Source organism: Parasteatoda tepidariorum, chromosome 3, assembly GCF_982258835.1.
Source record: "Parasteatoda tepidariorum strain Cologne lab strain chromosome 3, Ptep-v5.0, whole genome shotgun sequence".
Taxonomy (NCBI): Eukaryota; Metazoa; Arthropoda; class Arachnida; order Araneae; family Theridiidae; genus Parasteatoda; species Parasteatoda tepidariorum.
The window spans coordinates 77,541,003-77,558,789 of NC_141757.1; the positions used below are offsets into that span (position 1 = coordinate 77,541,003).

Genomic DNA, 17,787 nt, shown 5'->3' on the forward strand with positions numbered 1-17,787 from the left:
ATTTATTTCTATTAAATCTATTTTATCTACAATCATTTTAAGCCGACCGGCCTGTGTAGGAACTGTCCTCGCATCAGAAAGGTTCTGGGTTCGAGTTCCGGGCAAGGCATGGATGTTCTTTCCTTCTCTGTACTATCTGTCCTCACCGTGGGAGCGACGTTGGCCCACCTAATATGGTGCCTCTGAAAAAGAGGCCAACAAAATCGCCTTGTATACGCCTGAATTGACGGATGTTAACAAAGGTGGGCATTGGGAAAAAAAACAATCATTTTAATTTAATAACTAAAAACAGAATGTTGTTTATTTTTCGTAATTTTTCTGTTGTTGTTTTTTTCCGGAATAACTTATCACATCTTTGACTTAAATCATAGAATTTTGAATTTGATTTGAAATTTTAAAACTACCCTTTCCTTTTTAGTCTTTTATTTTACAGATTTTATATGCGTATAATATATGATCCACTTGAGTGCAGGTAGAACTATTCACAGTAATTTCACTGAAATCTAACTCGCGGGTTGAGGATGAATCACATGTTTTTAATATTACTTAATTTTACGTCAACTCAAGAAAAAAATCGCATTTATTCTTCTTTCTTGATACTTGCTGCCTCGCATTAATGGAATTCATTAATGGAAGCATGAAATGTATGACCTTTGAGTCTGGGAGCTAGGTCTTCCCTACATGTACCATATGCAAGATCAATCCTGCTGCTCTCAATCATATTCTTGCTTCTATGAATCTAGAATTTAAAAACTTAACCTTGCAACCACCTGTCATCTAGCTGGTGCTGGATCTCGAAGGATTGGCAACAACAACAACTTGATGCTTGTGATACTTTCAACTATCGTAGTTGCTTCAGAAACTGAAGATGCTAAAACATTTGAGGTCTTATAAATCCAAGAACAAATCTGTGGTTTATGTAATTTGCAACTTTAATAAGCTACTAAAAAGAAGATGCTTGTTCAAAAAGCTTATAGCTTCCATTTGATTATTACTTCATGAAATAAATTTTTACATGCGTGTTAAAATTTTAACACTGATTTTTTTACAGCTGAAGAAATCATACAAATCTTAGACGAGAAAATTAATCCATGTGATAATTTCTACAAATTTGCATGCGGTGGTTGGATAAACAAACATGCTATTCCCGATGATAAAGCCATGATGTCAGTGTTTCATCAAGTCCGAGATGTATTAAATCTCCAGCTGAAAGGTATGTTTTGTGTCGCTTTTTTTAAATACTTTTAATAATTATTTATGATACATTGTACAAAGTCAAGTGTATAGGCACTCAAGAATCAGGCAGGGTAAAGATTTAAACTCTTTATTACTTTTTACTATTGTGGAAGTTTGTCTGTGCATTCCCAAATTTTATTGTAGGGATTATCTAAAAGTGTCTGAAGGTTATGTCACAATTACACGATTAAGAGTGAAAAGTCAATGCTATTAAATAGTTCTTCTCATTGAGATTAAACTGCCCTTCTTTCCTGAAGAGAAAAACTTGTATGATAAATACTCTTAAGAAATTCAAAGCGTTAATTCTTACTTACAGGAAATTGAAACCTTAATTATTAGAAGGAACGCAACTTTCAAAGCAAATTAATTTTAAATCGAATTTCTTTTCTTACCCCTAATATTTTAACGTTGAGTCAATGCGTTTTTATTTGATATACTTGAAAAATGTGACATGTTGAATTAATTTAGCAAAAGACTGATTTGATGCTATATGATTATAATAACTATACAAACCACATATTAAATTTATTTAAGCGAGCTTGTTTTGGAGAAAAACACTACGATTTCCAGATAGGACAAAAGAGGCTTTGATGTAATCTGCTGCTATATCGGGAAAGCTTCAGAAACACCCAAAGTACCTATCTGGAAATACTCTTAAGGAACATTTTGATGTAAAAATATCTTCCTTTTGAAAACTAAGGCTTTACATCTCCAAGTCCCTCAAATAAATTTGAAATTTTTATATCATGGTTTTAATCTCAATTCTCAGTATCCTTTATCACGATCAAAATTGCTCATTCAAAAACGAATGCGCGTCTCCCATCATACATAAATATTTTAATTTCATTTGATAATTAATTGAAGTGAAATAAATATTTGAAATGAAATAAATAATTGAAAATGAAATATAGAAAATAAAAATTTACCTAGACGAGTGATATATTTGATATGCTTGTAAAGTTAAGCATTGTTTTATGTTATGTCACAATAATGGTATGAACTTTGAAATAATTTCAGTATGAGTTATATACAATGATTTAATTTCATATAAATTTCAGGTTTGCTACAAAAACCATCAGATGAATCTGAACCAAAATCGATAAAAATGGTGAAAGATATGTACAATTCATGCCTGGATTTAGGTACGTTCATATGAATTATTTTGCAGAAAAAGTAGCACTATGAGCCCATGTTAAAAAATATCTTTTAAGCTATTTTAATTTCTTTTTACCTAATTATTATTGGATGGTATTCTGATTAATATAAGGACCTTTTATAGTAATAAATTTCAATTCAATAATTTTCAAAATAATATTAAAATATGATTCCGAATAGCATTTAATATTCTTAATTTTAACAAAAATCGCACATATGCCTTTTATATCTGGAACATTATAAAAAACAGTTTCTCATACATCTCATTCATTTTAATTAAAATGCAGTCCAAATTTCTGGGATATTTACCTTTTAAATCGCCAAAAATTTAAATTCACCAATTTTGTCTGTGTTCTCCTTGAGCTCATTTTATATTAACATTTATATAAACTAGTGGGCTGCGCCCCCTGTTCGCTGACGCTCGCCAACCCCCGAAAATTGCTACGCAATCTTATTTTGTTTGCTTCGCAAACCAAGCTCGCTTCGGTCGCTACTAACTTAGGTACATTGCAAATGCACAAAATTCTAAGAATTCAAAACAATCATTCAAATCCATGTAACAACTTTTTTTTAAAAAAAGTAAATACTAAGTCATTACTTTTATATTACTTACATATCTTTTTAGTAAATACTAAGTCATTAAAATATATTTGAACTCAAATAAATGACATGTAATTCGTTAAACCTATTAGAAATGTGCTATAGTATAAAATTTTAAGATAAAATTTCTAAAACTGATATCTCTTTAAAAAGGTTAAAATTTTAGCTATAATTAAGTCTATTAAAAATTTAAATAAGTGAATTGCAATGGAAAAACCTGCATAAACAAATAAATTCTAGTAAAACAAATAAATTCGTGATATAAATCAAAAATCGTCAAATAAATTCGTAATATATAAATTCATGAAAAAAAGCGCTTTCGACAAAATAATAAAATAGAGATCTAACGACAAAGACTACTCACTTCTGCCTAGCTTATGTTCTCTCCGGTTATTTCAGTTTCCGTTTTTAAAAGCGCTATATGTTGAGCTATCTCAGCTAGATTTGGCATGTAACATTTTTACCGGCAATCATTGGTCGATTTTCTAGCGTTGCCATTTGGGGAGTTGTAATGAGGCTTTTTTTTGTCGCAGTGTAAGAGAAATATATATAGAGATGATATTTTATATGAATATTACTCATATAATTACGACTACAACAACTTCACGTGATCGAGTGATAGCGTTCCTTGTTTACCCTCTGTCACAGAATTTTTATTAAACATACTTTTCACAAACTTTTTTTGATTATTCTCAAAATAAGTAAAATTATTAGATTTAGCTTTTTAAAAATTTATGGTTATGAAATACAAAGCTATACACGGCTGTCTTCTTTTGCGTTAAATCTACAAAACACTGCTCACTTTCAAGCAATGATTTTTCAAATTATTGCTTAGAAGTGAGCCCTGTTATTTAGATCTAAGAAGAACAGATATTCATGATTGAGATTTCTTTAATTCACAAAATCAATTATTGAATCTAAAAAATTTTAAAAATAAAACAGTAGGCCTACAGCTAAAATTAATTTACCTTTATTGCTTGAATTTTCGGATGAGTATTCAACTGAAAGTTAAAGTTTTTATTTATTATAACTAAATTACTTGATCAGTAGATTTCAGCGAGATAGAATTTTTCTGCATGTGACAGGAGTTCCTCTGAACGTAAAAGCCAGCACACCTTTGAATAACCAGAAATACTAAATAAACGCAAAAGAATATATCAAGTTTCATCAGTTTTTAAATCCGGAAATTTTTTAATATTTTTTAATTTGGTTTTTTATAAAAGTTGTAATTTAGAAAATATTTATTAAATTGTTCAAGAGATGGAGCACTTTAAAGTCGAATTCAAATAAGGTATCATCAATCAGAATTTTTTTTAAAGAAATATTTTCTTTATTTTTGCAGAAAATTTTGGATTTAGTTTGATGAGTCATGGAAATATATACATATTTTTAAGACACTGTACAAATTAGGCAACATGAATTTTAAAAATAAAAGATATAGTTTTTCAAATTTTTTTTTCCAAAGGAAGTTTTTAAAAGCTTTCTAATATTTCTCCTATTAATGCAGAAAATTTCTAGGTGTTGAAAAATGTATAGATATTCTTAATACACTGTTTAATTTACAATACATTCATTTTAAGTATGAAAAAAGAATTCCAAAAATCATTCAAAATGGCATTTTTTCCGAAAAAATGTGAAAAACTTTTTAAAAAAAATATAAATTAACAAAATCGATAAATATAAAATAAAAATATTAAGTTTTTAATAAAAAAAAACTTAAAAACTATTCATAATTTTTGAAAGATCATGTGTTTATTTTTAATTTACTCATTTCATTTTTAATAAATTATATTAATTAAAAAATTACTTTACTTTATCTTTACAGATATCCTTGAGAAATCTGGCAGCAAACCTTTACAGGAAGTACTACAAAAATTGGGTGGGTGGCCAGTGGTGGAGGGGGACAAGTGGGATGGATCAAATTTCGATTGGATGGATACTCTATTTGCATTCCGGAAGCATGGTTACGATTTTAGCATTCTCATAGAATTGTCAGTTACAATAGACCTTAAGAACAACGCAGTGCACACAATATACGTAATTATTTTGCCACATTATTTCGTTCTTCTTATGAAATTAAGCACAAAAACAACAAATAAATGATGCATTTATATAATACTGTACAAAATCTCTGAGTTCCAAAACTTAAAAAATTTCCTTATGTTAATTTCCGTTAATGGATATTTAGACCTATTTTTTTTTTTTTTAAATGGTAGAATTATTGCATTCATAACCTGGAAATAGTAGTTGCATAGTTAAAATATTTAAGATATAAAAAATTCTCTAATATTTTACCTTTTTTTTTTAATGAAAATTTAAGGGAAATAACAGATTTTTGCCATAAAGGTCGTTTATTAAAGGTTAATTAAAATTCCTTTTATACTTTAAGCTAATATATCGAAATACAAGTGGAATAAGTATTTTGAATAATACAAGTGGAATAAGTATTTTGTATACACGAACAATTTTGATATACAAATGAAAGAAATATTTTTTGTTCGTTACAAAATATGAACACCGGAAGTAATTCCCAAAATTGTTTGAGTGTTTCTGCTGAAATACACACAAAAACACGAAGCAAAACTATTTATTTTTGAAAATAACTTTTTGGTTTATTACGCAATCTTTTCATATTTTTATATGATATATTCTTTTAATCGTCTATATTGTGTAAATTTTGTTGCGTTATTGGATTAACTCCAGCCAGCCATCACATTTTCCGCCTTTAAAATCTCTCTCTAGAGCTTTCAGAAACAGATTATGTATTGGCCATATGAACACAACACATCAACAACTTTTACTAAATGAACCAGTGCATATTTTCTCTAGTTGCAGAGAACCATTAACCAGTTAAGAGAAAATTAAATTAACCAGTGTTCAAATTTTTCCCCTTAACTCAGTGTTCTAATTTAAAATTAAAGAGACGCAATATTTTAATAATGATTTTCCTCGTGCATATATATATATACCTTACTTGGTGGCCTTCCACATCTAAACTTTATTAAGTATCTTAACAACGCTAGGTACTTCTTAAAAACTTAAATCATATTTTTTTGAAATACACCTAGAGTTCGGCGCGGTTTAATTTTTTGGCTTTTGCAACAGGAAGTTGCAACTAACCCAGCCTACCACAAATGTATTAGTATAAATGTAAATAACTATGACGGAGTATTGTCTTACCATCCTGCCATCTGCAAGTTCTGGATCCATACAAGCAAGGACATGATCGAGAAAAGCAGGTTTGACTTTGTGCACGTAGGGTACACTTGGATGCGCTTGGGATGCACTTATTACACGTAGGGAAGACCGGGCTATTAGACTCGAAGGTCAAATATTTCAAAGAAGTATCATCCAGCAAGGCTACTCCTCACCATCTACTTCATTGCTTGGGTTTCACCATGGAAGAGGTTCTCGAGAGACCTCTCCTTTTCCTCGATTTTTTGAAGACTCACGGCCACATGGATCTAGTGTAGCTCCGCTATCCCAGCTGGGATTGGAAACAACAAAGAAGTATCACAGGAATCGGGCTAAAAAATCCCATAGTTGACATCCAAAATTTGATCGATGTAAAAACAAACTTCGTTTGCTGTCATTTTCAAATTTAAGATAGATTGGGAAATGTGCCATTACTTTTAATCTGAGTGCCTTAGTTATTTCTAAAAAAAACATTGCTGTGTTGCGCGTTAGTGCTGAGAGCACACACAATTTTTTAATTAAGCGATTTTTCCTGTTTTGTTTTGTGTAATAAATTTAAACCATATTTTCTTCAGCTAGACCAAACATCCTTGGGAATGCCTGATCGGACATACTTAGTAAATGGTCTGAGCGACTCTGGCACCAAAGCTTATTATAATTTGATGGTCAAAGCTGCTAAAAAATTGGGAGCTAATGAAGAAACAGTTGAGAAAGAATTATTGGAAGCTTTGAATTTCGAGATAACTTTAGCAAATGTAAGTAATTTTAGTTAGGTGCATTGATTTTATATTAAGTTAAAAGATTTACTTTAACAATAACGTCTTTTAAGTTATTAACTGAATTAATTTCAATAGTTTTCGTTTATATCAAAATAACTAGTCTTATAAAAAGTCATTAACATAAAGAAAATATATTTTACCTTAATGTATGCTTACTTTTAAAAGTTGCATCCAAAATCCCCGTGCTCTTAGGAATTTTGTGTTATGATCAGATAAATACACATTATTAACAAGTGTCTTATTTTATTGTAAAAATGCAATTAAATATTTTCATCCGCTAAATTTCATAAAATTTTGATTGTTGGTAAACATTCCGAAATAATATTCTTCTGGAATTGCTTATTCATCAAAATTTACATAACGTATATGTAATTTACGTAAATGCGTTTCTTTTTATAATTTAACCTCTCAAACTGTCGAATTTTTCAGTTTAAATAGTTTGAAATATTGTTATTTTCAATTCAACTAAGCAAATTATAAATTAATAGATTTTTAATCCAGGTAAGCAAACTTTAAATTATGAAAATTTTTAAATTCAATTTAGTTTCACGAATTTCTGAGTCAATACAAATTACCACATAATTTGAATATAAGCCGAAAATGTTTAGAAAATTTTTGAAAGATAAAGTAGTGGGGTCTCTTTATACTACCACGAACTTTGAAAAACTTCACGAGGGGGCATTGGCTAAGAAAAAATACTTCTTCTGTCGAGCATTAGCAATAATGGGGGAATATCACGAAACATATATACTTAAAATAATGTTGAAAACGGATTGTATGAAAATTGAAATTGAAAAAGAAACACTCAGAAAGGACTATTTGAAAGGAATGCTATTATTTTCGAATTACGAATTCTTTTACCTATTGTGCAACCGTTACTACAGGAGAGGAAGTTTTTTATTTCCAAGAGTAGCATGCTTTTCTTTAACAAGTTAGCTTACATACGAGTTTAGAATTTTGGGTGAATTTCCAAATAAAATGTTTGCTCTTCGGCTTATACACGGATGGGCTTATATTCGAAGATATACGGTAATCAAAAATTTGAGAATATTTTTCTTTCATTTCTAAAATGACTGAAAAGCAAGCAAAATAGAATTGTAAGCTAGCATTTTTTTTAATCACTCTACGCTTAAAATAAAATAGATTAGTTCACCTTTACACTTATAGTAAATTGTTTGGGAGAGACATCTGTTATTCCCACTCCATTAGATGCATTATAGGAACAGTTGAAGCATGCTGAACTAAAATGACGTTCAAATTTTCTGAAAAATAATACAAAGCTGGTGCCATGGTATCGTGTTCAAATTAACGCCTTATGCGTAGCACAAATTTCATAGTTATGGTTCAACGCTAAAAATTTAGACTTGCTAATGTGACCAGGTTGAATTTAACACCTTAAGCGTAGCATTATGGTTCAAAGATGAATAAATTTTTTGAAAGTGCAGACATGCATTTGCGACCGGGCTTGATCCCTAAGAGCAGCAAGTGGTTCGATCTTTACATTTAATGAAAGCTTAAAATGCTTTTTTTTGACAATTTTGTATAGAAATTAAATTTGTTGTTCATCTTCTTTTATAATTATGCGAAAAAAATTCTTTTTTTAGTATTCCTTGCCAAGAGAGGAAAGAAGAGATTATGATAGTATGTACCACAAATATACTATTTCTCAATTACGAGAACTGGTTCCACAGGTAGAATTGATTCATTTTGTTCCTAAATTTATTTAAAACACTGAATACATTTTCATCTATTATAATAGTTCATAATTTTAATATAAATAATAATGTAATCATGTATATTTATATCCTTCTAACTTAGAAGACAAGTACACAAAAAGTAACGATTTATTGAACATTATGTTAACGGTTGAAATTATGGTAGGCAGGCTAAATATTTTAAATTAGATTTTTTTTTATAACTTTGTAGAGGCAACACGGACATTATAGATGACGTTTTTGAGTTTAAAAAATCTAATTTTAAATATTCAATCTGAAAGCATAATTAAAACCGTTATTTCTTTTTTAAATATTTGTCTGAACTGAGTTGCCAGAAACCACGCTTAAGCCGATGACAAAAATAATAAGTACTGTAGCAGCTCAAGCATTCTATCATTGTCTTATTTAGAGCTCAAAAGAGCCTTGTATTGTGTATTGAAAAAAAAAACAGTTAGACATGACACAGTGTACGTGCCGTTTTTTTAATACATGAAGAACATTGTGGTCATAGAAGAAAGAAGAAAAAAAATTATATTTTCGTACATCCAGTGATGACTCCGAATTAAATTTTACCCTGATTTAAGATTTCGTTTGCATAATTTTAAAAGATGCTTATTTCGAGGCCATGGGTTCGAAATATGGACATATGTTCACATAATGAACGCTATCCATTCTTACAGTAATACGATATTTTAAACTTTTTCCTTTCTCCCTTGCGAGAATCGACCTATTTTCAAACTTTCATCAGCTAAAACAAAAAAAAAGTAATTAAAATGCTTAGGGGAGTCCGTATTTGGTGTTTAATCCTTTTTAAAAAGTTACTAAAGTAAATTCATAATTTGCTAAATGTCAACTTTCCCTGGTGAATGGTCCACATTCATGTATTTCTGAAAATCAATCATTGGCCTCATACACTATTTTGTTCCTGCTCAAAAAAAAAGTCTATTTACAGAAGTTAATCATAACTAAAATAGTTCATTAGAAAAATTCTTACAAAATAATGCCAATCGTGTAATTTAATTGATGTTTTCGAAGAGTGAAATCACGAAAATTAATTTTTTTAGTCATTGGCTGTTGCTATATCAAATTAACACATCAAGCAATTTGGCTCCAGCTCAATTGCTTAGCTACCAAATTAATAATTTTGTTAATATCATTAAGATATTTTTTGCAAGTGTATTATTTAATGTTCTGTAGATTGATTGGCTCAAATATTTGAATGGACTTCTGAATGATCCTATTACTGAAACTGAAACCTTGGTTGTAATGGTTCCGAACTTTCTGAAGCAATTTGGAGAGCTCATTGCAAAAACAGATAAAAGGTATTATTTCTACTTCATAAATATAAGATATTTGTATTTTTTTCACTATATTATGATTGCTTTTTCCACAATGTAATGGCTACTGCAATAAAATTTCTCGTAATATATTAATCACGTGTTGGTGAGAACAAGTGAATTTTCAGCGCGCAAAAAATGAAATGTTAACTATAATCGATTAAATAGTTCCTAAAAAGTAAAATTGTTTTGAAAAGTTTTTTTTAAAGGAAAAAATTGTATTTTCAAAACTATTTCATGATTTTGCTGAATATTTGATTTTATTACTTGAACTTACTTAGCTTAAAAAAATTTGAATTTTTTATCCCTTAAGTAAAGAACGTCGACGAGAAAGAATTATATTTCAACAAATTTGACGTGCGATACAGCACTGTATTTAATAAATTTCACGTTATTCAACATTCCAACTTATGTGGAGAAACTTAACTCAACTTTAACACTCCATATTGCTTATACACTCACGTCCATAAATTAAGGATAATGAAGTTCAGGCACAGAAAGAGACAGAAGCCTAACAAATTTGGCTTATTTGTAATGTCTATGTATTAAACAAAAGGTAAAGAGCAAAAAAGATGCTATATGTTTGACATAATTAATAAAAATTGCGATTTTTACTCCCTGGAGCAAATTTCAAAAAAGAACCTATTCACAAAAAACAGTATAACATGGTTAGTATGATGGTTAATACAGAGTATGTCTCCCGGACGATGCAATACAGGCCGTACAACGCCTAGGCATGCTGAGTATCAAATTATCAATCTGATCTTGGGGAATATTACACCACTCTTCAAGCCATGCCCTCCGAAAGTCCGATGGACAGGTGAGAGGGGGTTGACGGGCTGCATTTCGTCGGTCAAGCATATCCCACACATGCTCTATTGGATTCAAGTCCGGTGAGTATGCTGGCCTATCCATACGGGTGATATCCTCCGATTGAAGGTATTCGTCTACAATGTTTGCACGGTGAGGACGGGCGTTGTCGTCCATAAACAGAAATTCAGCACCAATGGCGCCCCGAAACAAACGTACATGTTGTTCCAGAATGACATCCCTATAGATGTGGCCTGTCATCGTTACACTCTGAACATGCAGGTCAGTTCTGGAACCAAGAATAATTCCTCCCCAAACGAGCCATCCTGCACCACCGTAACGGTGTCGTTCAATGGTGTTGTCTTGGTGGTAACGGGTACCTGGCGCTCTCCATATGAAAGTTCGGCGAGAATCAGACTGCAAACTAAACCTGGACTCGTCGGAAAACATCACACAAGACCACTGTTGCGGTGTCCACAATGCATGCTCTCTACTCCAGACTAATCGCAGGCGACAGTGAGTTGCGGTAAGTGGAACACATCTGTCAGGCCTGCGAGCATATAGACCAATGTGCCTAAGCGTCTGTACACGGTCTGCCTTGAAACTGTCGTACCGGTAGCTGAAGAGACAGGTCTGATGCTGTGCTCCGTTTGTTTCTTTTGGCAGTAACTGCCAAATACCGGTCTTCATTCGGCGTTGTAACTCGGGGGCGACCTGTGCTGTAACGTCTACTCACATTACCATTATCTTGGAATCGTTGCCAAAGCCTGGAGATGACACTCTGGGTGATTCCAAGTTCCTCGGATACTTCCAGCTGGGTACGTCCACATTCCAGTCGTCCGATGATTCTGCCACGTAAAAAATCATCCAAATGCTTCCTTTGTGCCATAACTATGCGGTTATTGCACTGAAAGGCTTTTAAAGCGCTTGTGAACAATTTTACTTCTTTGCCACCATTCCTTGTATACCCCTCTCTTACACTCTCGTCATTGTGTCGTACTACCTGCGTCATCTAGTGGTTTCCTGTAATTTGCATATTCTTCTTCAGGATGTGTGTGATAATTCTACAGGTGTAATTTTAATTTTAGAGTTTGATTTCCGTGTGATTCTGAATTATCCTTAATTTATGGACATGAGTGTAAATGATCATATGTCGCTGACGTCATAGGTCACATGTGAGGGTATCCTTGATCATCTTCTTGAAGTGAAACTACCCAATTAATAAAAGTAATAAGCAATTTTTAAAAGTAATTTTTGCTAGATATTGTCTTTGGGTAAACATTTTTCACAAATGGCTACCAAAATATTTTTTTTTTACTTAAATTACTTCATATATAAAGCGAAATGAATAAGAAGTATCAAACAGTCATAAAAGGCTAAAACTTTCATCCAATCTTCCAACTTGAACTGTTGAGGCCATATCATTCAGAATGCGACCACACCACCATTTTTATTTCGTATTTGGGGGAGGAATGAAAATTCCAATGCACAAAAAAGAGGCATTTTTATAAAAGGCTACTTTAATTTAAATTGAAATATAGTCTTTGCTAATTAGTTGACTCTGCAAAATCATGAAAACTGCATCTTTGTAGCCAAATCTGTCCGATCCGACCAAAATTTTATCTAAGAATAACGTTTATTTTTTTTTTATTAGGATTATAGTATTTTAAAAAAGCCCTTAAATATAAATACTAAAGTGCGTTTTCTGAAAGAAATATGCTAACTTAAGCTTCCAATCTTGAAAAAACTCACAGACAACCGTCTAACTGCAATGATTTACTCCCTCGAAAGTGTTTTGATGTGCATTGCTTCTTGAATTAGAGTTTATAGATGATACTTTCACCGAGAAAATAGCTCAATTTGTCAAAGCGGTTTTAGAACTGTGATTTTTTTCAGAATCATTCTCTTATTCTCAATTTTAAAAATTTTTTTTTTGGAGGGGGGAGAGGTTCTAATCTGTTAGAGTGCAAAACTTGCACATCACTTTTCATGTATTTCTCATGGAGCAAAGCGCACTCAAGCTTTAATTACCCCGCTGAATATGATTTTTTTTTTCATTATTAAAACGTGTTTATTTTATTTAATATTTTTAATTATAAGTTATAGTAAACCATCTTCATGTTCTTTTCAATAGTTAAACAAGCAACAATGGTTCACATCTTTTCATATTTTTTCCTACAAAATATTATTTTAATATTTTCAATGATAGGTTATAGTTAGCACTTTTCATATTCTTTTCAAATATTTACCATCCAATAATACTTTAAATCTTCACATGATCACAATAACAAAATCTTGTTCCAATATTTTTAGTGAAAAGTTGTAAAAACACACTTTTTATGTACTTTTCAATCGTTGACCAAACAAATATACTTGAAATATCACCAGCAATGCACTACACTGTTGAAATTTTCTTTCTAAAATTACAGCAAACAACTGGCAGCAAACTGTCCATCCGATTAACAGTAAGGTTTACGCTTAGAAACAATTCTTTATTTCTACGGCTTTGAAACCATTTATAACTGGTACATTAACCAAAACCGCGAATACAAAATTATATGGTTTAGTAACCATTAACATCTACCATGGTTTCAAAACTGTAAAAATGAAATTTAACTGGACCTGGGAGTTAGGTTATATGGAGGCTTTTTGTTAGGTAATGATAGAAGTCATGTTTTACGTAGTTTAGTTGTGTTTCTGCCAAGAAGAACCGTGGAATGTGCCTTATAATTAGTTTATCTGGTGGTGCCATCTATCGTGAGAGATAGAAAATACTAGACTTTTTGTGTTAATCAGCTCTGTGTTGTTGCTATCTGTGCGTGAATGAAAGTTTCCGTATTCCAATGGTCCGGGTTCACCTATTAGGGAACGTAGAACACTAAAAACTCTTCCTGTGTTGAAAGGAAGAATGAAAGAAATGTGGTTTCATCTCAGAGATTCGAACAACCTTTCAGTCAATCATAAGATTAACAGATTAAACCTCTGTGTAATAATATGTCGACAGCTGCAAGGAACTAAGTGTATTCATTACGTGGGCCTAGTTGGTGCGAATAAATTACAGGTTGTTTAACCGTATAAGGAGAAAACAGTTAACAAACGATTTTTCTCACAGTTAACATATTAAATACCATCTTTTTATGGTTATTTGACTCTTTTGTAAGAATATGATAAAATAGTAATGAAATAAATTGTTTAAACCAGTTTTTCAGAGAATTTTCTAACTGTGTGATAAAATGTTGTTTTACTATATTTAATGGTTGGTAAGGCTTAGCCTGTTCTTTTATATTGTTGTTATAAAACTAATAACAACACATGAAAAAAAACTATTAACATGACTCATACATAAAGTGTGTCTACCTGTCTAATCAGGATTACATAAACAAAATAATGATTTAATATTTTTAAAAGTAAGTTTCATTAAACACACTCAAAACAATAATTTTCACATTTCTTTCCAATAATTGTCCAAACAACAAGATTTTGATATTTTGATTCTTCTCAGTATGACGTTAAAAAATATTATTTATATATATTAGTTAGAGAGGTTGTTTAATAATATTGGCGTTTCTTGAATATTTTTAAATTGTTGATTGCGTAAGCATGCATTGAGCCTCATCAAGCTTTCATTAACAAAGTATTTTTTTTCCATCTAGAATCGTTGCAAACTATATGATGTGGAGAGTTGTTGCAGATTCCGCAGGAATGTTGTCCAAAGATTGGAAAGCTCTGGTACAAGAATACGTTTTAGCAATCACAGGGGAACGTGAAGAAAAACCCCGGTGGGAACAATGCGTGAACTCCTTAAGTGAAAATCTTGAAATAGCTTTAAGTTCATATTACATAAAGCATTATTTCAAAGGCGACAGCAAACAAAAGGTACGAAAATAAAGAAATATGTTTATGTTAAAATAAGTTTCATTTGCAGTTGTAAGGTTAAGTGTATTATATTTTAGTTATAATTTATGTTAAGGGAAAATTTTATATTCGGAATTCAAAGGACTTATGATAATTATTTTTCTTCATTACAAACATAGGAATAAGAAAATGTATCTTAAGAGTATTTTTTACATTTAAAACTAAATAAACTTATTTATTGCATTTCAATATTTATATAAGAGTTTATGCATATAAGGTAATAAATAATTCTAATAATAAACAAGTATCAATCTTGATTCTAGCATTCATTTTGCTTAAATAATTTTCATAATTTTTTCATATAATGCAAATGATTTAGTGACAAATACGTATCCCGGTTTTGGGACAGTTAATCGCTTACTTATTCAATAGTTTTAACAACAAGCACTAAAAGTAAATTATTTTAATGAACTATGACTATTTAATACAGAGTCTACTCATAACTAAAGTTGATAAAGTGGAATATCTATGAATTTACATTCGTTTATATGTGGCTGGGTGGCACAGTTGGTTTGTCGTCAGTCTTCTGAGCCCAAGTCTGCGGGTTCGATCCCCGGCCCAGACACCGGATTTTCGGGATGCAGAAAATCCTCAGCGGCCATGTCGTATTATTATGCGGCATGTAAAGGATCCCTGGAGAGGCTATTGGCATTTCCGGCAAAATTAAATTTCTAGTGCATTTTATCAGCCAAATAGAGTCTCGGTGCTGCCATCTAGTGTGGCAGAAACTAGACGTTTAAAATCGGCATTTGTAATTCCTGTAATGAATGAAACAGAACTTATGGTCTTTGTAGTATCTCGATGAGTAAATTCTAAAATAATTCAATCCACGATAAATCTAAGCCATCTGTTTTGCCATAATTGTATTGATTTGTAAAGAAACAAAAGAATTTAAATCCCAATATTGAAAAAACAAGTTTAAAAGCGAAATTAAAAGTAAAAAGTTTTACACCTTTGAGGCGTATAGTCATTGCTAAAATAAAACAGAAATTAATTTTTAAAAATAATTTGTATAGAAAGAAAATTATTTTTGTGAATTTATAATTTGGTTCAGATTTGTCCCTGGAAAATTGCTGATATAGTTAATGTAACAAGGCTTCATTCAGTATTAAAAATTTTATTTTAGGCTTCGGAGATGGTGAAATATATTAGCAATGCATTTTTAGAGATTCTCAAACAAATTGATTGGATGGATGAAGAAACCAGGAGACAAGCTATAGAGAAGGTATGTAATTTTCTAAACTTTTGAAATTAATACCATTAAATTTCCTCTCTTAACTATCTACCATTACATAGCTGCACTGTAAAAAATTTAGGATCAAATTCCGGTAAAATGTACTGGTAACTAGGGTGGTGGTATTGTTTCACCGTAAAAACTTACGGAACAAAAAATGTGATGTACCATAATTTTTACAGTAATATTTATAGCAAAATCTCTGCAGTGGAGACATATTTAATGGAGATATATGGCCATTTTTACTGAAAACTATTTTTTTTTGTCTTACTTTTTTTTATTATAACTTGCTAAATATTTTTGTTAAAATAGTCAATAAAATTAAACAAAAAATTTGGTGAAATTTAAAATTAATTTTTAAATTATAGCTTGAGAAAAATTTGTTTAAAACAGCGCAAGGTATGAGTAACTAAAGTAGCTCGTTTATACTACGCATGAGAGGGGAAAATTCAAATTTTCTTTTCATTTTGTAGTGAAATGTATACGGCAACTAATTAAAAATATCCGATTTGAATAACTTAAAATGTTTCAAGCAATTTTATTACTTTTTAAAAGAAAGCTCAAATAATTAGGGGCTTTCCTCAACATTATTTTGCACCATTAAACAAGATTATTTAAAAATTACACCGGCATTGTTGGGGATCTCCCACAAGAGTATTTTTACTTTGTCTTGCTTTTTTTTTCTCATGCAATTATGTTTCGGTGTTTGTTGTAAGGTATTATCATTTGTTATTTAATTTTGTCTTATAATACAAAAAAAAAGTATTCGCACAAAAATCTGTATCATTTTGAATTTCTTTTAAAAAGTACATAAATTGTTCAGAAAATTGATTGAAACTTTTTAAAATTTTACGAAATTCAAATTGTAGGGGAGAGTCGGGTAGTCCCGCCCAGCGGGTAGCTCCGCCCACTGTCAATTTCATATGTATAGAATATTTTTTCAAGTCAATGGGACATCGGACATTAATTGTTATATTGAAAAAAGATTATTTTCAAAGTTTCAAGTATTTATGCAGCTGGTAACATGGTAAACAATAGTTTTGAAAATATTTTGAATACAGTAGTTTTGAAATTAAGAAAAATTGGTTGAATGTTTAGATTAAACTTCATTTTAATACTAAAAAAATAATTTTTTCCATACATACAGCATTAAAGTATGTAGTCTTAAGTTTAATTTGCACAAACAAAAGAAGTTTGTACGTGAAAAATTGTTCGAGTAATTACAAATTTACAAAAAAATTGGATTTCGGGTAGCCCTGCTCACATGAATGTCGGGTATCACCGCCCAATTTTATTTCGTCGATAAATGTACGGTTGCAAAGATTATTATTCTATTGCTTCAAATTTGAATGCTATATGCATTTTTAACAACAAATATATGTTTTAATATTATATGAAACATAAATTTATATATTTAAAAATGCAAATTAAATATTTTTAAAATGTAATTGATGTATCCAAATTAAATTTAATATCAAGAAATCATAAATATTATGATAAGCTATTCGCTTACTTATTTATTTTCATTTATTTGCGAACGAATCAGTCTACAGAAGCATTTGAAAGTAATCAAAATACAAAGTAAATTTGTAATTTTTTAAGAAGTATTTTATATTAAATTTATAAGAAGAGATCAACCAAATAAGTTTATATTGAAAAAAAACTATTGTTATTAATTATTGTTACTTAAATTAAATTATTTTTATTAAACATTTAATTTAAATTTATATTAATATTCTAAAATATTAATATACATTAATCAGTGGCGTAGCGAGCTTAACTCGCGCCCGGGGCACAACATCCTTTTAGCG

General features: G+C 30.5%; 2 protein-coding genes across 2 annotated transcripts in view; both read left to right on the plus strand.

The window, feature by feature from the left end:
• The window catches only part of LOC107449479 (neprilysin-2), a 92,531-nt gene that overhangs the window by 48,226 nt on the left and 26,518 nt on the right, over positions 1 to 17,787 (plus strand). The window lies entirely within an intron of this gene.
• LOC122270586 (neprilysin-2) overlaps positions 1 to 17,787 on the plus strand; it is a 40,296-nt gene that overhangs the window by 5,258 nt on the left and 17,251 nt on the right. The window contains exons 4-11 of the mRNA XM_087159629.1: positions 1,052 to 1,213; positions 2,295 to 2,378; positions 4,817 to 5,028; positions 6,762 to 6,941; positions 8,570 to 8,656; positions 9,878 to 10,002; positions 14,481 to 14,703; positions 15,869 to 15,967. Of these exons, the coding sequence (XP_087015755.1) occupies positions 1,052 to 1,213; positions 2,295 to 2,378; positions 4,817 to 5,028; positions 6,762 to 6,941; positions 8,570 to 8,656; positions 9,878 to 10,002; positions 14,481 to 14,703; positions 15,869 to 15,967 (1,172 nt within the window). The remainder of the gene's footprint in view (positions 1 to 1,051; positions 1,214 to 2,294; positions 2,379 to 4,816; positions 5,029 to 6,761; positions 6,942 to 8,569; positions 8,657 to 9,877; positions 10,003 to 14,480; positions 14,704 to 15,868; positions 15,968 to 17,787) is intronic.